Here is a 24601-nt window from a genome sequence, read left to right on the forward strand (position 1 = left end):
ATAAGCCGAATTTTAATACTGTTCTCTTCTTAATTGGGAAGGTTGCTGGGATTACAAGCAGCCTATGTTAGTAACAAAATAGAGGAAGCACAAGAGACTTTGTTCCAGCCAAATGGACCATTTAAGAAACAGAACCATAATTTATTACTTTTGTACGGGCTTGAGAAAGAAAAGAAAAGACATCCTCTGAAAATCCCCTTCGTACGACAGCTGACCAAGCCCAGACTTTGTACAGATGAGATGGTCTCATCTTTAGGAGAGTTTAGAAGCAACATTCTCTGCCCAGTCACTGTATTTAGAGGTAGTGCTAAAGGTGACCTGTAAAAGATGTGTATCCTTTTTTGCTTCTTTATGCTGATTGTAGCAGGAGAAACTGAGTGGCTAGGGGAAGAACGGGACACGTTGATGCTACTCCTGTTTCTGACACTAATTTACATGCTGGAGGTAAGTCTTGTTTGAATGTGCTTCAGGTTTTTCACTGGTAACTTACCATCTTCTGGAGTGTGCTTTGCAGTCTGCAGGTGGAAATGAATGTAAGGAAAGGCCAAAATGTGTGCTGGCATGGCAGCAGGAAAGAGCATTACTTCTCTATATAAAAACACTAGATACTTGCTTTTTTGATCCAGTTTCTTGAAAAATATGAAAATAGGAATAGAGGGTTTCTTCTAGTTCTTTTTACACCACAGGTCTTGCCTCTGTTACCACAGAACTTTTTCCTGTAATGTAACTCAACTAAGCAAATACTGATTAAAAGGCTTGTTTCACAACATATGTACTGACTCCACTTCTGCATAGTTCTGTTTCTTGTTTTTGTTTGATTTTTTTTTTCTTTTTTCTTTTTTTCTAGATCTCCCACCTGCACTGAATTCTTCATCCCTTTCTGGAGCCTGACCATAAAAAAAGCTAGGGGGGGAAGGCTGTATCGCCACACGAAGAGAAAAGAACCAGAACCTTCAAAAAGAGAGAAGGAGCTCTTACAAATTCTTCATACTTTCTAAAGAGCAAAAGAGGAAAGAAATGTTCCTTCTTTACAGGCTGCCTTTAAGATTTCTGACTCTAGGGCGCACACTACACTGGGCATTTCTTGCATCTGCCTACTGTGAGAGATGAACATCCTCCACGCCAGCTGCAGTGACTTTTGGAGAGGGGCTGAGGAATGACGGTTTTGGGTAATGGACCTCAGCTCCTGGGTGATGGAAGTTAGTGAGAATTGTGATGTTCAGCCCTGAGGCAAGGAATAGTGGATGTCATGCATTTAGCCACTTTTTCTTTACTGGTGAGTCATCAACCAGCTGTGGCATGAAGAACTTTTTATTTTCTTTTAACTGGAATAGAAATGCTGGTGTTGACAGCCTGCCCAAAGCTGGGCATGGGAAAGGCCTACAATCAAGTCACAGCTCCAGTGGCTACTAACCTCCCCCTCATCCTGTAACACAGATGAACAGCATGACTCCAATGAGAAAGCAGGTTGGTTTAGCCAGTGAAAGCAAATTTTAAGAAATCAAACAGTACATAAAAAACAAAGGAGGCAGAGTTTGTTGGAAATGGTATCTTGGAAATCAGTGCATCAGCACTGGTTAATTGCCTCAGCACCTATGAACCAATGCAGGGAGATCACTGCACAGATATGTACAATCCTGCTCTCAAAAGAGCCAATATCTTCTTAGAATTGCCATCTTTCCACTGCCTGCTCCTCATGCACCTTCCAGACTGACAGTTCATAAAATCCCTGATTTCAGCAATGAGCTTTCACTTCTGTACAGCAATAAAATGTGTCCCTAGTGCAACTGCTTCTACTCAAGTGTGTCCCAGAGCTGAGAGGAAACCAGTTTCAAAATCAGCTTTCCACCTTTCCTCCTTCCTCCTCCACTTAAGACTGTATTTTTCAGCTTCTGCAAGTCTCTATGGCTTGTGTGCCATGCGGTGCAGTTAAGAAACTGCAGAAGGAATAACCATCCACTGCACAGAAAGTTAAAAAAATGTAACGGAAAGGTGTAAAAGGAAACTTGAAAGGAAAGCAGCAACCTCCCTTGCTGGCCCAGTTGCGTATGCGGGCTCCAGCCAAGCTTGTGGCAGTAGAAGTCAGCTTGTTGTTCTCCGAGTCCTCAGCTCTGCGCTCTGGTCACATCTGGAATGACAACGCAAGCTGCTTACCAGCAGTTGTTCCTACTGCTCACTGATGCCGTGCTCCCATGCTACCCTGGCCTGCTCTTCCTTTCCACCACTCACAGGCTGGGACACTTTACGATGCAACTGGCGGTGTTTGTCGTCGTCTTCAATTATCATTCCTTCCTCATTCTCTGTGTTTGGCAGCCGGGAGTGGTAAGGTTTGGGGGGTAGAGCAGGAGGGTCCAGGGTGTCCTGAGGAATGACTCCTGACGGAGCTGAGTGGCTTCGGCATGGCTGGGATTTGAGTGACTCGAGGACGTCAGGCTCAGAGAGACTGTACCTCACAGGGAGGTAGGGTGTCTCTAGATCTTCGTCAGTGTTCCAGGCCTGGCTGGGGACAGAATCCATGGTGTCGGTGCGAGGAGGTGGTTCGGAGGAATGTCCAAAATTACTCTCGCTCAAGGAGGAGACGCCACTGCTTGCACTGCCGGATAAAGTAGAGTTGCTTCCATCTAGACCAGACTGTGGACTGGTGGGTGATGCAGGGATGGGATGAAGAGGGGACTGTTTGCAGAAAAACAGAAATCTTGTTAAAATCGACATGGGAGGCAACACTGCAGCTCGCTAACATTTCAGCTTTTAACAGTGATGTTAACAACAGTGCAGTTCTGGTTTTGTTCAAAATGTCAGCCATTGGCAGTTTGTATATATATTCCCCTGATTTGTATGGAAACACCTCTTGTGGACAAATCAGTGCACTTAACACAGCAGCTGAAGTGATAAAATCCCTCTCTCCCTCTGTACTGAGGGGGCCTGAAATCACAACATAAGCAAAAGGGAAGTGGGAGGGCCTAAATTTAAGTTCAGCAGTTTATAAACTTGGAATGAATTTTCTCTCAATTAAGTCAATAGCATTTTAAAAATAGTGAATCTGTATTCAAGAACTACTTGGAGGTGACAGTGGACAAGGGTGTCCTTCCAGAGCCTATACTTCTGTTTTTCTCTCCCTGACACTTCTTTTTTACCTTGCGCAATGTTCGTGCAGGCAGTGCTGGAGGAGCATCATTGAGCTGGTGATGGAAGGCATCAAAGTGCAGCGAGTAGTGTCCTGGAATGAAACAAGGGTCAGAAATACGGACCTGTAGAGCCTCAACGCTGTAAGAGAGTTGGGGTTTTAGATTCTGCAAGCCAAGTAACAGCTCCAACCACTGACGAGACTGATCCAGCCTGAGGCTTCCCTTCCGATCAGTACTGTGGAGTGCATCTGTCACATCACAAAATGCTTACAAGAAGTTCAGTGCAGTGATAGATTTCCACCCACCCCCTTTATCAAGGATTTCATGGCAAGACAACGGGCTCATAAACAATGAGTGACTGAAGGTTTATTTAGTAGCTATGTAACCGTAAGTTATTGCTGAAGATAGCCACTGGCAAAAAGCCAAGTCAGACTTCCAACACACACACACACCTAGCCCACAATTCTAGCCCACACAAGTCCGTGTTATTTGTAACAACTGTGAAATTTGAAGATCTTGAACAAAACTGAAAATGTCCACTGCTAACCTAGCAGACCAGGAAAGACTTTGACTTCTTGTTTCCGATGCTTTCTATGAGGGAAAACAAGAACTATGGCCAGTTTTCATCTGGCCTAGTCATTTGGCATGACTGCATGACTTATGCAGCAGATCTACTGGGCTTTTCCTTACCATGGGGCAGGCTTCGGGGAGGTACTGGTGGGGCCAAGATGCTCCCAACGTGGACAGACAGGAATGGCAGGGCCTCTCTGGTTCCGCTGTCTAGGCTCCAGCTACTGGGCGCTGCTGGCACAGCTGAAGGATTGAAACAGATTTAACTTGGGTAATGGGGTGATGCGGCCAGAAGGACTGGCTTGCCAGTGTACTCTGTAGTAGTAAAGAGAGGTGAGATTTGAAGAACTTGGGGTGTGGTAGGATTGGAGGCATACAAAGGCATCTAGTCTACAGCATGTTTAGTTTATAGGGTGCTTTGTTAAAGAAGCGAGAGTTAGGTGATCAGTGCTTGTTAGTCAGCCCATCTCCCCTCTGCTGACCCTCCAGGCGCACTTCTATGAACTATGAAGAGCAGTAGAATTCTGTGAAGTTTTTTTTGTTTGTTTGTTTGTTTCATGAGCCGGTAACTAAAAATGAAATCTTTTTTATGATGAAATCTTTTTTAATGGTGAAGCAGCAGCTGGATCTCAGCTATGAGCTGTTCTGCCTGGCAGGGAACAACTCCAGAGCAGGAAGAAACATGGGCAGAACTCCTGTGAGACACAGGATGGCTGCAGTTGTATTACAGTGGCTAAGCAAAGAGCGAGTGAAGGATGTGAGGGCAATGACCATAATCTGGTACAGAAGAAACCAGGACTTCAAAGATCCCATTTGCTCCAGAGCTGATTGATTAATCTGATCCCCAAGTACTTAAAGATAACAGCCCAGGCTCCTTGATTTACAAAGTCAGCAATGAGACTGAGCCTTTGTTAACTGGGAAAGACAGAAGCAAGAGTGCTTTCCTCATATAACAAGTATTGAGAATGATTCTACGTGACTTTGTGTTTACATCATAACAGTTGCTTCTAACGATGAGAATGTGTCAGGATCTCAAGAATTTTGCCAACAGACATTATTAAAATGCATCTTCACCTCTTCCAAACGCACTCTAAGACTCAATTTGTTCTGAGGAGATAGGAATGCAATAACTGTATGTGTTTATAAACAATCGGTGCGTTTCATCAGCTCAGGCAGAAAAGAAAAGGGGGAAGAGGAACAAAGTACTTCAGTAGGTCTACCACAGAAAGGTGAGATTAAAGACAGCTTTTGCCATCTACAGTTTGAAACATGTAAAACAGAAGCCTAGAGAAATAAACAGAGAGTTTGACATATGAAGAGAATTTTTCCCTAATTAAAATGCCTGCCACCATTTTTCAGATGTGTTTCTTCTCTAAAATGACTCTGAAAGGTTTATTATTGTTTTTCCTTAGCTCATGAACACAGACTCCCCAAGATCTAAAACTCCCCAGGGTAAAAAGGATCAGAAAATGACAGCCTCAAAAGACAGCCGAAAACCTACAAAAATGTTGGCTTTAAAGAGAGACCCTCAAAGCAAGAATGAAGTACAAAGAAGATGCTAAGAATCTTGACAGAGAACAGGTTCAAACAAAGGGATGCATACATCTCAACACAGGTAAGTGGCTTCAGATGAGCTTTCTGAGCAGCCCTGCTCATGCTCTACACGTCAGAGTGCTGTAATCTGCATTACTGCAATTGGTGCTAAAAGGTTAAAATGAAGAGGGACAAAATACAGAATGATGCCAGCCACACGGTGCTCTCCTGCAGGATTCCAGCATCAGGTGAAAAGGACTCAACAATACCTGGTTTTCTTGGCTTGTAAAATGATCGGGTTTTTTTTTGTCTATTTCTTTTTAATACTGAGATGAGCAGAAGATTGTAAGAACAGAACGTACCGCGTTCCAGTGTGTAATCCATTTATACTTTCTCAGTGTTCTCTCATTCACTGCCTTCTGAGCTAAGTGCTGGAAATCATCCTAAGGTCAAACGATTCTGGAGCATGGCTGCTGCCTCTGTTAAAACTGGAGCTGGATCTAAAATGCTTCAGGGAGAAACCTACCCAGGGAGCTCCAGTGATGCCCTAGCCCATCTCTCCCTTCTCAGCAGTCTCAGTGGCCATGTTTAATTCTGCTCTGTGCAGCTGATGTCACCCTGTTGTCAATGGGAATTACTGAGCAGTACTTCTGACTTGGCATGGAGGGGGGTGGAAAAATTCACGGAGCACGACAGCTGACAAAAACAAGGCAGACGTCATCCTGACTACAGAGTGATGTTGGCTCTAGGGCTGCAGAAACGCCTGCAGCCGCTGACCTAGCAGCAGAGCTGGGGTTCCTCCTACACTATCCCTAAGAGCACCACCTGCCTTTTATGGCTCCTTCGGACTCTGGGACATTCTGTCTTGGGTTCCCTTCTCTTTATGCTGTAGACATGCTCTTGCATAGATATTGCCCACAAGTACAAATTCAAGAATTATTTCTCAACAGGCAACACATCATGTACGTACCTTTTTCCAGTTCTTTCTCCTGTCCAGTATAAAAATCATACCAAGTCTGTCATGTTCAATTCAAATGCAACATGGATAAGGCAGAACTCTTAATTCCTCACTCCCTAGCCTCAACTGTTGTCACTATTAGTGTCATCAGAATAATTTGTTCTGAAATGCAGGTTGGCTTCTGTTTTCAATCTCGACTGCTCTGTAATGCTGCCACACTGTTAAAGTAATGGATTCTGATTTATTAGAAGTTCTGGAATAGCATCTGGCTTTTTGTTTTTCAAAGATACCGTTTAGTTCACAGCTGCTGAAACAAGAACACTGACAGAAGTGTAATGAAGCGCATTGCGCAGCTCAGACTAGAGGACTGTGGTGGTCTTTCCTGGCCTTAAAATGTTTGACTTTCAGATGCTGTTTCTCCCAGTCATACATAAGACCACTGCTTTCTAATGGCAGCACCCTTGTTTCAGGTTTTGACTCAAGAATTTTGCTCTCTTCCGCTTTTTTCAGAATGCTGTTCCTCAGGTCATTTTGTGAGCCCATCACTTTGTCCATGGCACCCCATTGACAAACTCCTCCTCCTCCCCTGCATCAAACAAAACAAGCTCCTTTTCTTCTCTCATAGTCTTTTTTTCTGCTTGGCTATTTAACACCCTTTGCTAGATACTGCCAGATTCATTTCCCACCTATGTGCAGACCTGTCACGCCGTTCAATGGGTTCATTTGGGAAATTCTCACATAAGCCTCTGATCTTTCCCATTTTTCCATGACCTTATAGTCACCTCACTGCTTTTCTTCAGACTCTTCCTTAGAAATCTCTTACTTCCATGGGCTCCACTCATACTTCTTCAATGCAGCGAGTTAAGTATAAGTTCCAAATGAGAAACTTAATTAAGCATAAAACTAGCTCAGAAAGAGAAGAAATGTCACTATTTTGAAGAGTAAGTGCTCATTAAAAACAAAACCAACACAATTTATACGGTCTGAAGAAAAGCAGCAGTATACCTCTTCTTTTTTTTTTTTTTTTGGAAATGGTACAAATCCTTCAGTGTTCTTTCAGATATTTCCCCTTTTGTTTGGGAATTCTGCCTGATAAAAGCTGCCTGATTTGTTTCAATAACAACATGCTAAACTCAGAAGGCTTTTTGAAACAGAGAGCTTTGTGCAACTCCACCCTTCTGAAGTGACTATACATTTGGCAGGAAGCCCCGTTAATTAAACTGTTAATTTAAAAAATGAGAGAATGCACTCTGCCAGGAAATGTAGAAGCCCATTCACTACTTGCAGGATCAGAGTAATAATATTTTAGAAAGCATGCATGTTAACTAGGAAAAAGAATACCTTTCTCAGCCACGGAGAGGTTGGGATCGCTGCAAGGTTTGCACGGTCCAATCATTTGCTGCATCAAGGCGCGCTGAAAATTTGGAGGCTAAGGGAGAAGAAAGCACAGAACCTATGGATTTCTGTTCAGGTTTTCAGGCAAAGAGACTTTTTTAAAAAAAAAAAACTCATGGGAACCTTAGACTGTCTACATTAGCAAGTAATGCAGTGCAATCCTAGAAGATCTCCGGAGGGTAACAGCAGTGAGGACCCTGCTGTGCTCTCTGAAGGAGTTATATCAGAGCAGCTCTGCCTGGTCTTGTGCCCATTAGCAGCTTGAATGCATCCCATGCTCTTCTGAAGCTCATCTTTTGCTTTGGCTTCATTTGAAATAATAGAGTTTGTGTGCTCTGAGACAGTTCTCTGATGTGAACTGAAATGAGCATGGTCAGGAGATTCTCTTCAAATGTGCATGCCAGAGCTGAATTAAAATGCTCATACGTAAGCACACAGTGAATTTCTCAGTTTGCCCAGAGAAAGCAGTACACTGTTTGGAGACCCTGTATACATTACTTCAGCCTCCTGTGTATTTTGTTACCTCTGGCAATCACCATAAACCTACTTAGATTCAACTTTGAGGCTTACCAGAAGGATGGAAGAGCGAGTAAATTAAGTTATGTGATGCTTACAGAGGACCAGGGCTCAAGGGACAACCAACCACAGTTTTAACAGTCGTTACAATTTACATCACCCAACTACCAAAGTGGGTGGGTCTAGTGTGCGATTAGTATCAGCAGGTCTATGCTATTTCTTGGACCGCAGTGAAAATCCTAAGCTCTTGTGCTTCCCAAAAATATTAAGAGAAGCTTTAAAGCAGACAAAAGAGTAAAGATGAGCCTGTCCTTTTCAGTATGGTTGAGCTAACGTAAGAGAAATCAGGTCTGCTACCTGTCCGTTTTCCATGATAGCTGCGGGGTACATGGCACTGCTGGGCCGGTCCCGGTGGGTTGGCAACAACATCATCAGCTCCCTTGAGTGGCGGTACTTATCTGGTAGAGAGGGAGAGCCTGTGAACAAGTGAGAGCAATCACATACACGTGACAAACAACAGCAACGTCTCCGCATGCCCAGAGCCAGTCCTCCTGTGTGGTGCGTTCAGACAATGGTCAAACAGGACTCAAGGAACACGGGGCCCTGCACAACAAGCAGCTCACTGCTGGTGGGGTGTGTGGCACAGGATGAAGAACTGGCACGTTATGTATGATTAGGGACACAGCATGTAAGGCGTGTAAGATGTGCTCCTCCCTCCTGGAGTGGTGCAAAGAGCTGAATATATATAAATAAATACAGAAGAAAGGGCAACTGTGTGAATAAAGTACTGCAGTCATAAAAATGCTGTAAAGCCTTGTAATTCGGGACTGAATGTGGCAGAAAGGGATAAAAGCCTGAGGTGCACCATTCAGATCAAGCAGAAAGCTACTTTATTCTTCAGTTCTGGTAGAGAGAGACTGAGGTGCTGCCGTGTAGTTGGTGATACCACGTTTGGCTTTTTCTTATAAGAGCACAAAAATCACTAATGAACAGAATTTGCTAAACTTTTTAATTTTTTAAATTTTTAATTTTTTTAATTTTTAATTTTTAAATTTTTTAATTTTTTAAATTTTGCTCATAAGGCCTCTAGGTAAGCTATGGTTTCTATTGAGTACTGGTATACTGAGCCATTGTATGACACCAGAATGTTTACCAGTGCTTATAGCTGGAATATACTTGACTTGGTAGACTTAACTATTAGTTAGCTTAGCTATCTGCATAGCTCCCATTTAAGAAGTAGTGGTATGCACACAGATAGCTTCCTGGAGTTTGCAATTATTTGGGATTTGTATCCTTCAAGGTGAGTGCCACACAACAATATTCTTCTGATATACAAGAGCTGACAAGGGATTTGTTAGCAGAATGATTCCTATCAGTGACTTCCTAAAGTCTGATACTGCTGACAGACACATCCATTGGGATGCATGGTATTAGGCAGGAACTGATGATCAGAAGCTGCTAGAGTGAGCTTTCATTTGCACTGCTAATTTCACTGCATCACAGACACGCACTGAACAGATGACAGCACACAGCGCATTACAGAGCCATGCTGGCTTTTGGGGAATACATGCCCCCTCTTGCAGACTTTCCACAACCACACACATTACCTGAACAGCACTGCAACATATGAGCAAAGGCACTGGTACTGGTTAATGCAGCTTTTATCCCAGCAAAAGCAAACATGCATTTTTTGGGACTGATATTCAGCACACAGTGGAAGGAACAATGTGTCCAGCAGAATGCAGGATAACCTCCTACAATAGGGGAGGCAGATCCCCGATTAATCCACACCCCCACCCTGACATGGACAGCCACAAAGTATCTGCATTCCAGTTCCGAACTCATTTTCTCCCCAGACATAAAACAGAAACATAATTACACAACATTCTTTGCTCTCATGTACAAGCATCAGCTTGGAAAACACAGTGTTATGCTTTATGCTGAGTCTCTTTTACTCACACGTCACAGACAGTCCTACTTCTGCCTGACAAATGTAGATGTATCAAACTCTTAGGTGTGCCCAGAACTGCATCACAGCACAACCCAACAATGTCAGCTTTGCCATTTTATTTATCTTGTGCTTTTTTGTCCAAGATGCAAACCACCCCAATGTGCCATTGGTTAATATGGGATTCTAGCTTCCACCAGACCTTGCATGCGTGACCTGAAAAATTCCACGTGCTAAACATGGAGGTAGTTTCATCCTGGCATTTGGTACCCTAAATTTGGAAATGACTAGGGCCACAAAGAGTGTGGCAGACTATGCCATATGTCCAGCCTGCTAGCAAATTAAGCACCGACACCTCCAAAAATTGAGTGCCATGAGAGGAGTGGCTATAACTGAAGCATTTATTTGTTAATAATCAGGCCTGCTGCTTTGAAAAGGCAGAGAACACAATCACTAAGGCTCTTTTCAGGGACTGGCAAACTGTAGAAAACAACATCAAATCCAGAAGCTTTCAGGACAGCCATAGTGGCCATCTGAAATGCAGCGTGTACCAGGGCTTATCCTCTGCAGCCTGCAGCTCACTACACTGCATGTGCGCAGCACTGTGCATACTATTAATGAGAAAGGAAAACCTGTGCTGAAGGCAGAGGTAGCATTTAAAAAAAAAAAAAAAAAAGAAAATGTTAATCTACTTTGTTACAAGTATTAGCTTTAAGGAAAAAAACTGAAAATTAACACAGTTGAGCTCCAAACTCAACACATCTTTTTGGTTCTGATGAATCATTTTCTTTACTGTCATGAAATCAGTTGGCTCTTGCACCAAACTATCACTTCTTGAATTAATGAGGAAAGTTTTTATGCAAATATCTGGGTTCTTGCAAAGTGCTGAGTAAGGGGTACTGGGACTCACTTCCTGCCCCTGGAAACCATGCTGGGGAAGCAGGGGCACCCTGGGAGGTCAGTCATCAAGTGTCAGTCAGGCGATGCCCTTGGAGTGCAGGAGTCCCAGATTTATTTTGAATGAAACGACTGAAAAAGCCACTAACACGCTCACAGCCCTTCCCAAGTGTTTTTGCATTACAATATCGATTTAGGAACCGTTGCTCTGCATAATCTTTTAACTCAAGTAGGGTTAGAGCTGCCTTGTATGAGTCACCTCAAATGAATTCCTTACTTATGCTGCATACAAAAACATGCTGTGTTCTTGACAGGAAAGAAGTTACACAAGGGGGAAACAGGGGAAAAACTGAAAGATGTGTACATTAACCTGAAAAATAGCTAGTAATAATCTTCTTCTAACTGCACAGTTAGAGAATTCTGGCTATCTTCTGATTACAGTTTTATTTAAGACTTCTGCTCTAAGCAGTATACGCTGTAACTTCAGTACAAGGTTTGCTGCTTTAACCTACTCTCCAGTGGTAAAACCACATTGTCATTAGTTACAAATCTTTTAAACAAGATGTTGGATTAATGGCTTTATTATTTTCACTGGACAAACCAAATCACCTGCTTTTGTTGTCATTTTAAACACCAATGAAAGGGCTTTGTTTGGAAGTGAAGAATCAAAATACAAATTAATTTCCTGTTAAATTGTTAATGCAAATGGCCATGGCTTTTTATGGTCACTAGTGTAACAAATCTGTATTAAAATATACCCAACTCCTCAAAACAGCGCTAGCAGCAGAGATCCAGAAAGAACTCTGCAGTATAAAAGCCGGTAAAAAATCCAGATAATGGGATAGCAGTTTGGTTTGGTTTCTAACCTCTACATTAACATGTCAATCAATGAAAAACGTGTCTAACAAAAGCCATGCTCTGCTAAAGGTCACGGGTAGCAAAGTTGCTAACTTGGTAAATTTAGGTGGCCTGCATGAAACAAATTATGGGTCTTCATGTAATTCCTGTCTGAACAGCGGTTAGCTCTAGCACTCCAGCACTGTGACTACATAGCTTTGTTGGCAGTCTCAGCAGAAAGGTCAAGGATTGGATGGGTCATGGAGACCAAACTATCCTCTCACCTCTAGAGGTGGTCCCTCCAGGACAGAGATGAGGCACATTGGTGGGGGCAGTGTGGGGAAGCTTGCACGGCTGCCGCCCATGCTGTATCTGTTCTGTGGGTAAATAGAGGGCTTCAGCCTCCAGTGTTGTCAATCCACCACCTTTCACCAGCACTAAATTAAAAAGAGTATAAATAAATACAGAAGAAAAAAGAAAAAAAAAAAAGAAAAAAAGGAATAGAAGTGCATTGGCAGAGCTGCACATGTAATGGCTGTGAAGTACCTTGCTCTGGCCAGTGACATTTGACCTTCATTTTCATAAGCATCAAATTCACCCAATTCAAAAACAAAACAAAAGGAAAAATCACCAACGAGAAAATCAAAGCTGTATTACCACAGTGGAGCATACTGTAGGGTTTTCGTGGCTACAAACGACTTCATTCCAAAGAGCAGAGTTGCAATAACCAGTGTGGTGACCTGCACACTGTGAAACACAGAATCTAGGACTTTAAAATGCAGTCTCACAGTAAGTGGGTAATGTCTGAATGCTACGCTCACCTAACTTGAAAGTGAACAAAGCAGAGAAGAAATGCATTATGTAAGGCTGTCAAAACCTTTTAGTAAGGGTGAAGAATAATGTTAAGATATACACTGAGGTATTTTTCAAAACGGTTATTCCCTCATTAGTGGTCATTTACATTGGCCAGCTCTCATCTTTGGGAGGTGCTGTTGACTAACCGTCAGCACCATGCTCTCTGCAGTGTTCATCCCTTTGGTTTCTAAGGAACAATGAACAATACAGTTAAGAGGGAAGCTGGTGCTGCTGAGAAGTCACCAAGCTCAAAAAGAATGGTGCAGCCCATCGCTGGAAGTGTTGGCTTTTTAAAATGAAAGCTACATGGAAATACTGTGATCACCAAAGTCCTGATTCCCCAGAAGATTCAGACCTCACATGCCAGTTGAGGCACATTCACTCAGGGGTGACTTTCTGGCATGATGGCTCTGTACTCAGTTTCATCTTCCCCTTTCTGTTATGCCAGTTTCATCTTGCTAATTTGTTACTTCAATTCTTATTATTTTCCTTCCAGCTCTTGGCAATCAGTGGAGCTATATGCCTTTATTTGAAGACATCCACTTCTCACCTTCCACCTACCACCTACTCCATCTGATCCTCCAATTAAATCACTTTGATAGATGTGTCTGTGTCTTACAACAGCCAGTCAATTGAGACTTTATTGCAAGATCAAGCAAAAAAGCCCCAAGCTGGCCTGAGAGAAAAGTATTTACTTGTTAACAAGCAACAGAAACCTTCCCCTGCCTGCTCTGTACTCTATCCATAAGGAGACACACAGTTCCCCTATACAGAAAAAAGGGATAGGATTTAAATAACAGCCTCTGTCTCTGACTGCATCTCTCGTACTTTCTTCATATTCCTGTGAAAAGAAGTGTAGAAAGAAATTCATGAGCCTGCAATTAAGAATCCAAAATGAGAGAAGAAAACTCAAACAGAAGTAACGAAAATTGGGCGATGGCATACAGTATTTTTGCTTCAGCTGTGAGGCTTGGGAAGAAAATGGTTAGCTTTATCTAGCTACCGTAACAGCAAAGGCAGTAACAGTACCATTAGAGTCTGTCACTGTGTTCTTCCCTTCTTCAAGATTTTCCTATCAGGGAAATCCTTCCTTGTCTCTGTTCACATCTTTCAACACTCATCATGTACATACGCTTGTGCATACACAACTTTCTCCTAAACTGCCTTAAGTTCTTTGTGCCATGATTTCATGATATATCTAAAATGGAATCTTTGTGTTTGTCTCCATGATCTCTCTCCTTTAAGCACTGTACCAAAGAATATTCTTATTTTCCTCTACACTGCCTGTCACAACTTGTGGCAGAATAATAGAAACTATTATAAAATCCAGTTGCCTGAAACCAGCACACATCAGATACACTCCAAATGCTGCTTAAAAAAAATAAATCAATCAATTTTTGAAAAATGTAGAACATTTTGAAAAAAATAATTTTTGAAGACCCACACTCTGGAAAAGTGGTGTATTTCAGTGCAGGTGTTTTACCCAATAAGTTGACAAAGTTGGAAGAATTATGGGATGCCTGTAGTTCCCATTAACTCCCATTTAGGTCCATCCATTCTTACCTCGTGCACTGGAAGGAGCAGAGTTAATCATCTGGGATGGCGCTGAGTGTGTGGAGCTCAGGCTGGAGGTGGATGGGCTGGCCTGGCATAAGGATAAAACAGACACTTTGGTGACTGAGCCTTGATACCTGCAGTGAGGGTCAACAAGCTGCAGAAAGCAGAGAAACCATCAGAGGAGAATGAAGTGGTTCACTGCATTGGACTTTTACCTGTCTTACATCACCCAGGGTGACCTCAGTCTAGGAAATAGCTTCAGTGTAGGTCATTGTTAACCTGCACTTGAGTGTGGGACTCATTTTGGGAACAACATTAACTGCATATGTTGAACAGGTCTGATACACAACATGCTGACTGAAATCTCATGTTTTGAAAGCAATGTTATCATCCTGGACAGCAGCTCTCAGAAAATTTCTTCCCAAAGTAAACCTGGCTGAATTAATCTGTCATCCTTCTTGAACAATTCTAGCTATTCAGTTCTTCATAGATAACCTAGCAGAAAAGAACCATGAGTTCAGACACGCAAACTGCACTTGGAAGCACAGCCCTCTGAGCGTGCTCAGTGCTGCTTCTATCACTATCTCGTGGCACGCTGGAGCCTACCTGCATGTGGTACATCTCCTCCGCAGCCTCCCCCACTGAGCTGTCTGTTAGGATAACCAGGTTCCCTGTTTCGCTGGAGGTGTGGGATGACAAAGAGGATGATGAGTGTCGGACTGAGCCAAGTAAGTTCAGTGGGCTGCAATGAAAACAGAGACACAACAGGGCTGCTGTTAGTTTTTGAATTAGTTTTTGAATTTGCATTTTAATTTGTGAAGCCTGATTTTTTTCTGGTTTAGCACTTGCTTTAGGTCACCTCTACAAGTCAAACACTCCTGAAAAAATCAGGCCAAACAATCAAGTCCATAAATTTGAAAGAAGTGCTAATAAGACTAAAGATAACATAGTATGTGGGACATCAAATTTCAGAATCCAAAGCCAGGTTAACAAGTCACAATGCTGTCTTTAGTAACTGAACATTCTGAAATCATTCTCATTCTCACTGCTGCAGAATGATGGGGGAAGCAACTTAAAAACCTTTCCGAGAGAGTCCAGGCAAAGGACACAGTTCAAAACACAGACCTCCTCACTGCATCTTTGGCCTTCTGCATTACAGGTGAAGGCAACTTTCTACCTGACAATACATTAATACAGTGCAAAAAGTGTATTCTGCATGCAAAGATGCATTCTGATCTCTTTTTTTTTTTTTTTTTTTTTTGTGTGTGTGAATCACATACACAAACACATCTTTTGTACGCTACACAATCCCTAGCTTACCCCAAGAGCTAAAGAATGCTTTGCAAAGTGATGAATTCTGAGGAAAAAATTCTCATGCCCAGATCCCAAAGTGCCAAGGCACAGAAGTGGTATAAGAGTCACTCCATTTTAATTATAAAAAGAATCTCACAATCCTGTACCCAGGAGCAAGGATCCACATTTTTTACTGCTAGGCTTTAAAAACAGCTGAACTGCGCAGACCTATCAAGAGGAACATGGTAGAACATCTAACACTGCATCATTTGGGTGCCATTCTTGTCACTGTTTCTCAGACTGGCATTTTCTAGTAAGCAATTCTGGCTGGGTATAACAGCTCTGCTTTGACCTGAAAATCCCAATTTGGGATTGGTCCTCAGCTTCTATAGGAGGGCATTCTGTCTCAATAAGGATTTCACATTTTGAGATGTTTCTCTGAAGTCTGAGCTACTTTCTGATAAAACAACTTTGGTGTCTTAAAAATGGGCACGTTTCTAAAGCAAAACAGCAGAGTTTCCCTGTTACTGCAGGTAAGGACCTATTTACTTGCCATCTGCATAACAGGAGAAGTTGGAACCTCGCAAGTCAGACATGGAGATGTGTAAGCAAAGCAATGTAACATCTGGAGGTATTTACTATTCACTGCAAACTAGATTTCTCAACTTCTTGATTCCAATCAACATTCAAGCTTTAATAGCTAGCCCTGAATGAAGATAAAGGACACTGCTGTCAAAATTCACCCTCCTCCTACTCCCCCAGTAGTGTTCACTGCTTTTCTACCCCTTGAATCTTAACGCAGCAGTGTGCAGAGATCCTACATATTCCAGCAGCAGACCACACGGTACCTGTGTCGATGAAGCAGCTTTATGCTCTCTGGGCTCATAGGTCCATGGGAAACTAGAATATTGCTGCGAGGTGTACTACTGCCAGAACACGCTGGGCTCAGCTTATCCAAACCAGGCAACTCCTGCACAGGAGACACAGAGTCACTTAACTGTAACTATTTTAGCTAAGTCAGTAATGAGAAAATTACAGCAGTTGTCTCAGAAAAAAATTCTGATTTCTTTCCATGTTCTCTGTAATCATCTGCAGTTATCCTGTGCTCCCACAGTAGGAAGAGCTTCAGTGTTTTATTATCTACTTCCAGCAATACTTCCCAGCCACCATTTCAAGAATTCTGGAGAAAAACAGGGGCACACTGTTGACCAAACTGCAAACATCTACATTTTTCCGAAAGGATAGGTGAATTTGAAAACAGAGATCTTTTAGAAACTCTTAAAGATAGGCAGTGAATTTGGGCTGACAACTGTGACCTGTATGGATCGCATCTGCTCTGAAAGAGAAAGGCTGTATTTTAAAATTCTGATGCTGTAATTTCTGGCCATCCCTGCATTCACTCCCAGGAATGGGGAAAATGTCTTCAAGTTAGAAGCTTTTAGAAAATACGTACTTGAGTTTGAAGTAAAGTGCTAACACATTTAAAAAAATTCTTTTCTGTTTCACAGAAAGAAGTCCTTCAGTTTGGTTGTGATAACATACAATATAGTATCAAGATATCCACAAAAGTCTGAAACATATCTGTCACAGAACACTGATGTACAGCAGAGCACAAATGGATGGAAGGTACAAAGTCCGAGGGGATGCCATGTGTACTTCTGGTATTTAACAGACACTATGAACTATCCTCTGGAGGCAGTTCTCCTGACTCACATAGGAAATGCAGACCTATAATATTGCGTGTACAGATCATCAGAGTTGGGTGCCTGAATTAAGCAACAAGAATTTCTGTTACTGTCTATATATATATTAAAAAAAAAAATACTTCTGGAGGGCCTAATCCATGCCATGCTACTCCAAATGATGACAGTTCTAAAAGCTGAACATCAAATACTGTCTGTTAATCTTTCTTTCTGTTTTATATCAGAGAAAGATATATATAATCAAGAATTCTTGTGATAATCTGGCAATCCAGTAGATTTGGTCAGTGCCATATCTGCCTAGTTCTTGTGTGAAAGCTACTGCAACAGATGCTCAGAATTCTGAATGATTCAGAATAGGAAAACTGAAGACCAGCTTACGTGGTACAAACTAGATCTCATCATCTGGAACTGGTCTATCAGTTTCTTATGCAGAGGACGCATTTCTGGATGGACAAATTTCTCATGGACTGCCAGCCCCACTCCTAAGACATGCACCTGTTAAGAAGAAAACAACACAACAAAACTAAATAAAGACTAAGAGAGAGAACAGAAGCCTTATCCTCAGTCTGTCAGTGTGTAAGGGAGTACTGCAAAATATTCCACTGTTCAACTAAGGACTGCTGACAATCAAGTAAGTCTAGAAGACCTGGCAAGCTCGTATTACTTCAGCAAGTACTTCAAATGTGAAAGAAGTACATTTATGTCACAGTAGATTACATTTCTTAAAGACAACTGTAAAAAGAAACAAAAGATTGATTCTCTCTCCAGAGTTAGCAGCACAGAGTCCTCATAATTCACTGTGACCAAAAAAATAAAAATGAAAAAGGATGTTCTGATAACCGACCTGAGCATGGCAGCATTGCCACCTACGTTCATTCTTTCTGCTGCTCATTACTTATTTATAAAGGTCAGATTTTCAAAGGTCAAACATACAATATTAGTCACTGAAAGAGATTATATCAACTCTCAGATGAAAGACAGTCATGATAGCATACGCATATGATTTCACACATGATCAAAACTGTGTACAAACAATAGCTAATTAATCTTCAAACATCTTCTTGAGGATGGAGGGGAGATAAACATTATCTTTATCTTACAGATGGGAAATCTGTTAAGCGATCTGTTGACAAAGCAGGCCTAGTAGCTCTGCTCAGACTTGGCCGCATTGCTTACTGGGGCTTATTTTGCCAAACTTTCCATTAGCAAGGATGTGATTGTCCGATTTCACTCCCAGCAAAGCATCCAGCAAGCTTTATCTACTAAGATGTTTTGTGGAGATATTAAAGAAAATCTCAACTGTAGATAATATAAATAGACATTAAGTTTTCCCATGTGGCTCTGCCAGTTTTACATGGAGCCTGTCCTGTCCTGATTTTACCATCGAAATTTACTAGGAAGACATAACTCAAAATGCCAGAAATGAACAGCAGGCTTGAAGCATGGCACAACACCTATTGGATACTAAATGGTGACAACAAAATTTAAGCACCGTTAGCAGAGCTTCACCTAACATTGCCTAGGGTGATTGGCTTGTTCAGAAACACTTGACTACCTGCTCCCCTTTTTGTTTAAATGTACTTTAAATCTCCTGTACTGAAATTCCTTGCTTGTGAATGGATGAACTGGACCTGGTATGTTCAGACCACTGATTAATCCAGATACTACAGAAGAGTAGTACCTGTTCCTGCATGAGCTCCTTAAGCTGTGTGATCTTCTCTGCATCTCCAGGGTGCTTTGTGATATAATCTTTATCAAAAAAGGCCTGTAGGGAAAAAAAAAAAAAGAAAAAAAAAGCCTTCTGTTTAATGGAAGATATTTATAATGACTTGGTGTCGAAAGACAAGAAGAAAAAGTTCAGAAATCTCAGGAAAACTAAGTATTTTAAGCCTACAGCAGAAGCTCAATTTTACTGCTTTTGGCACTCTGGGGTTCAGGTAAAGCTACAGTAAGGTTTTAGCAACCTAGATCATTCTGTTCCTACTTTAAAGGAACCAGCGCTGAATAGCATAAGGCATGAATCTGATGGGCTTTCTCTATGCAATAATGATGGGCAATACCACCAATCCCTATATTATTCAGTTATTTGAATTTTATATCATTTCCTTCACAAAATCTCCTCAGGTTAATGGAATTAAAGAGTAAGATGGTAATTAATGCAAAAGAGTGAAGAGCATTCTCTGTATGGCTCAATAGGAAAGACATATCCCAGACCCCTGGACCACTGCTGCCATTTCTTACTATTTCACTCTAGACTTACCCTTCATAATGTGGAATTTAATTAACAGCTTGCCAAAGAATATATCAGATAGTGTAGCAGATAACATCAGATAATTTTAGGGTCTCAGTGAGTCTGAAATTGGGCTAGCAAAGATAACGGTTAGGTAGCAGGAATTAGCAGCTTTTCCTGATTACAGGCCCAATCACACTCTGATATCACCGCAAAATGGATTTATAACATAAGAAATGGGGTTTTTTTGTACTGCTGCTTCACTCCTGTACCTGCCAGCTCAGGTTTTCCATGTAACCCAAGCTTCGTTCTTAAGAACTCTACTGCCAACTGCACCTACTTTAATGCAGTATCCCAGCTCCATCTCTGGAGCCTCCTGTTGACACACTGAAGCACTGTTGCAGAATAATCAAGCATGGGGTTTTAACCTCACATTCAGATAAAGTGCATGATAATTTCTTATCATATTCTGTGACAGGCTCCTTGCAACAAAAATGAAAATAAGATTGAAAAATATTGATCCTATATTCAGAAGCTTCACTTACCTCCTGGTATCTCGCAATTCCCCCATTCACAGCTGCATCAATCACTCCATTCAGACACATGCTGAGAAGATTAATATTACCATGCATTTGTTTATGCTGGTACTGGCTTATCAGCGTTCTCAACTCCTGGTTTTTGTTCTCGACCACCTGAATGGCATTTTCCAAAGGACTTACTTCAACCTTAAAAGCAATTAAACATACTTTAATTCCACGGATGCTTCATTGTGATTCATTGTGTTCCTTGTAAAGAAATACTCTTAGATGGTTCACTGATTTTCACTGAGTTTTCACTGCTAGAAAATCAGCTAAGTTAACAAACTTCATTGTCAGTAATATTCTATTTCAGGTCATGGAGTTGTTGAAGACATGGTGACAATGCAATTATTTAATCTTTTTGGCACATTCTCCTTTACACTGTCACGTTCACCTGAATAATTCCCCTGGTTACATTCAGCAATTATTTAGACTAGGTGATATAGAAAGTACATACTTAATTGCTGCTAAACTGTATCATTTTAAATGGTAAAATTTCAGCCAAAGGAGTTTTCAGTCATCTGCCCTGCACCCTTAGTAAGTCATTGTTTCAGACCTCAGTGACAGAATTATGAATGTTACCAGTTCTCTTCTTTCCACTTCAAACCAACGGGAGATCCCAGGTAAGCTGTGAGTCAAGGTCAGAGTGGTGCGTTCAATCCACAAGCTCTGCAGAAAGAAATTGAGGGATGTGAGACACAGAATGAATCACAATCACATCATCTATACTCTTAGCTACAAGGGAGGGCAAATGTAAAAGAAGAATATATCAACCTCATAACATACAGCATAACATAACCTCATAACATACACCTAACAGTAACATACAGCAGTATGCCATGCTGATAATCACTTAAATGCCAGAAAATAATTCAATATGTTCTAAAGCAACGCACTCAGCATTTCAGTCAACTCTCAGAGGTTGAGTTTGGATACCAGTTCTGTCATGGGAACCAAGAAGACATTGTGAACATCTACGATCATAAAACAAGAAATCCAGCCAATCAAAAAAACATCTTACTTTGAAATGCATTTCTCCTGGCACTCCAGTGACTTACCTTTAAACTGCAAAATGCTCAGATGTGAAGCCACAAGATTCAACAGCCACTTGTTACTGATGTCTGGCCACCAAATCAGGATTACTTGAAAGGCTACATTAGCATAAGCTAACAAGACAGTATTTGCCTTATTAACACTTAACGCAGTTTTCTGCCTGCCTGTACCTTAAACTCGTTGTCCTTGTCCTTGGGGCCCTTGTGGAAAGGCCTGTCATAGCGGAACTTCCGGATGTTATTGACTCGGTAGAAGCTCTTTATGCGGTCAGGAACGCGGTCCATCTGCAGCACATCGATGCTGTCGGGGATGGGAGTCACGGCATAGATCTGTAAATCTGCACATTGCCTTGTCAAAGAAAGCCATGGGACACTGAACAAGAAAGCTGCCTCTGCTGCAGAAAGAAACAGCATATGCTTCTCTTTGTTTACCAACACCCTTCTTTTGCACACGAAACAAGAGGACACAACACCAGAAATCCTCAGGGTGCCTACAAAGCTGTAGTACCTTAAAGCCAAATCAAACAAAGCAAGACACCTGAGGATGCACATATTTTCAGATGTCTTACTACATTCTATCTAGATCAGCCAAACGAGCCAGACCCTATTAGTTCTCACTCAAGCTAGGTGCTTCACTTCTGCAGGCACTTCAATAAATCTTTGTCTCCAGGTATACAGAAACCTAAATTTTTAATATTTACTTTTGGTAAATTTCGTCCTTTGTCTGCAGGCAGACATTGTCCTGTGTTCATCAGGGCAGTTTAACTGCTGTAGTCTTACTGTTACAGACAAGGTCTCTTGTGCAACAAGTGCAAAGAAACTAATGAAGATAAATACATAAACAACCCTTTCTGTCTGTAAAACTATCAGTGATACATAACATTGGAGAGTGAAAAGCATATCATATGGAAAATGAGTGGGAAACATCAAACACTTAATGACAGTATTCTTAAGGTTAAAGTCCTGCAGTCCTGTGCAGTGCCCTCACTGGTGTGGCACAAACCAAATGGCAGTGTTTTCATAACTAAAATCTCCCCGGGTCTCTGCAGCCCCATCAGTCATAGTTCCATAGTTCCATCCTTAGGATAGTTCCATCCTTAAATGCACAAAGCGTTGTATTGGGTCCATTAAACTGCAGTACTCATTAACAACGAGAAGAAAGAAATTTAGAGCCATAGTTATAAGGGAGTTCCACAACTTAAAAGAAAAGGAGACTGCAAGAAAAAAAAAGCTGCAGTTAAAAAGACAGTGGAAAAGAATACTTTTATATCTGTTCCCAACAACACATTCTCCAAGAGAAGGTACTGGAATGTACATTTAGTGAAGTAAAACATCCCTTATGCCAATGGTGCTGGTAAAGGTGAAAGGCTGGATGTGATCAATCTCTCGCCAATCTCTCGAGCATGGCCTGCAATACTCCCTGCAGAATAAAAGGCAACAATTCACTCCAACAATACAAAGAATCAGTCGATGTCTGAGATATGCAAGACAATGAGTACCAAAGATCTCACTGAAGGATACACTGGGCATCGCACTGTAATATAGAGTCGTCTGGGTGGTTCGGATGCTGCATTGCAATGGCTTGTGGGAACTCGCTCAGCATCCTCTGCTGAAAGGCTTCCAGCCTCTCATAGTCGTGGCCCCGACACACATATTCTTTGTTCTGCAAGGAAAAGCGTAAATGAATCTCCGTTAAAGTCAGGTTAAATGCAGTTGACTGTTACCTCACTTTAAATTTTACTGCTTCAGAAAGTGAGGTAAGTGACAAAGTCAACAATCTGATGTCACAGTAAAATGTGCAGATAACATGGATGATGTATTCTATTTCTTTCTTTTTCATTTCATTAACTGATGAATAAGGAGACCATTCTACTGCTCCCTCAACAAAAGATACCTTTGCTCCCTACAAGCAAGCATCCTACAAGTCCTATAGTTTTGTCTTATTTGCTTTTCGGATAACCGAACAGGGAGTACTATTTAATCAGACTAACGAAATGCATCAAGCAAAACTTAAGACTGGGTCACAAACCTTGTTCTGCGCTGGAAAAACTGCCATCAAATGCAATTTCCATGAGCTGGGCAAAAGTCTGAGGATTTCACAGAACAGGGGGAAAGACATATTTAACAATTTACCAGCTATCTTTAGAAAGGTGTGATAACAAACCTCACAAACATCATTGTTTAGTCACTATTGCACTGTCACAACCATACAATCAGCTCTGATCACGTTGCTGGAACACTGCTGTCTACAGTGGAATAACAAGGAGAGCCTCCCCAAGAATGGCCACTTAGCACATTCCACTTCAACTCTAAAAGCACTTTCCTCTTGATGGACAACATTTCCTCTCTGCCAGTGATGTAAAGTTTGCATTTAGAATATACCTCCTGAGGCATTAAATCACTTGCTTAGAGTTCTTGGATGCTTTTGAACCATCTTGAACTCTGACCAGCAGGCGACAGCGTCTCTATAGTGCTGAGTGTCATAAAGTGCCTTAACTATATTACCACATAATACAACTTCGACTGGTGATAGCATTGCCTGACGTGAGACTTATCACAGCAGGCAAATCTCTAATCCTGGGCGTTCTGACTCATCACAATAGCTATTGTGTATGCTGTACAGGGAGATTTTTCTCCTTCTTAATAAAACAACAACAAAAAAAATTCCACCAAGCAAGAAAGTTGCCCCCATTCTATTTCTTGCAGTCAAACAGCTGCAGCATATGCTGTGATTTCTTGCTATTAGCAGAATGAAAGAGAAACTGGCAAAACCTGTTCATAAAGTTTAGCCAAGAAGTTTAGCCTTTGGGCTTGTGCTTCATCTCTAGAGATGAGATCTCATGGTGGAAGCTGTGATGAAAACACAGTTCAGTCTGTAATGGCCCAGCTTTGCAGCTATTATTGATATCTGAAGGTGAATCTCTTCATGGCACTTACTGCATTCTGTTTTAATTTTTGATTGCAGCAACTAAGGAAACGGTAAAGTCTATAAATAAAGTTCTAACAATAATGTCCTGAAAACACATCAGGCCAGATTTAATAGACTCTTCGCATAGAAGGCAATACAAGATCTCAGCACGCAGCTTGTTAGTCCTTACTTGAACTTTTGGTAGGAAAAGACATGAGCAGTTCTAATATATTTGTGTAGGAAGGATAGAAAGAGATGCAGGTTCCACAGTCACATAAGCGATTTTTCTAGACAAAGGGTCTACAAAACTGCAGATGTAGAAGGAAGTGGCTATTTTCTGTCTTAAACTATACAACAGTAGAAAAATTAAAAAGTACATGAAGTTATTTCATCACTTTAAATCGCTCTTGTATCCATTTGAAAATTTTAAATCCACATAAATCTTCTTCTTCTCCAGAATAGATGCTGTGGATCTCTTTATAGTGTGATCCATGCAGATGCAACTGCTAATGGGCTTAGACTGTGCTTCGCAATGTGAGCACTGCATGGATCATCAGGGAGAGGAAGGAGGAGGGTGCATTCTAACGAGACTGCTATGTTAGTAATCTGCTATCAGAAGCACTGCTACTAACTGCAATTGCAGAAC

The 24601-nt window shown here is 41.5% G+C and overlaps 1 protein-coding gene across 1 annotated transcript in view; it reads right to left on the reverse strand.

Annotated features, from left to right (window-relative positions):
• Window positions 1–2166: 2166 nt before the first annotated feature.
• DOCK3 (dedicator of cytokinesis 3) overlaps window positions 2167–24601 on the reverse strand; it is a gene marked incomplete at both ends in the record, with an annotated part of 169496 nt that continues 147061 nt past the window's right edge. The window contains 15 exons of the mRNA XM_079540482.1: window positions 2167–2673; window positions 3135–3217; window positions 3816–3938; window positions 7528–7615; window positions 8455–8573; window positions 12064–12216; window positions 14198–14279; window positions 14798–14933; window positions 16333–16454; window positions 17566–17682; window positions 18869–18952; window positions 19963–20142; window positions 20578–20664; window positions 21219–21385; window positions 22569–22710. Of these exons, the coding sequence (XP_079396608.1) occupies window positions 2167–2673; window positions 3135–3217; window positions 3816–3938; window positions 7528–7615; window positions 8455–8573; window positions 12064–12216; window positions 14198–14279; window positions 14798–14933; window positions 16333–16454; window positions 17566–17682; window positions 18869–18952; window positions 19963–20142; window positions 20578–20664; window positions 21219–21385; window positions 22569–22710 (2190 nt within the window). The remainder of the gene's footprint in view (window positions 2674–3134; window positions 3218–3815; window positions 3939–7527; window positions 7616–8454; window positions 8574–12063; window positions 12217–14197; window positions 14280–14797; window positions 14934–16332; window positions 16455–17565; window positions 17683–18868; window positions 18953–19962; window positions 20143–20577; window positions 20665–21218; window positions 21386–22568; window positions 22711–24601) is intronic.

This window comes from Tetrao urogallus (assembly GCF_951394365.1).
Source record: "Tetrao urogallus genome assembly, chromosome: 10".
NCBI classification, from domain to species: domain Eukaryota; kingdom Metazoa; phylum Chordata; class Aves; order Galliformes; family Phasianidae; genus Tetrao; species Tetrao urogallus.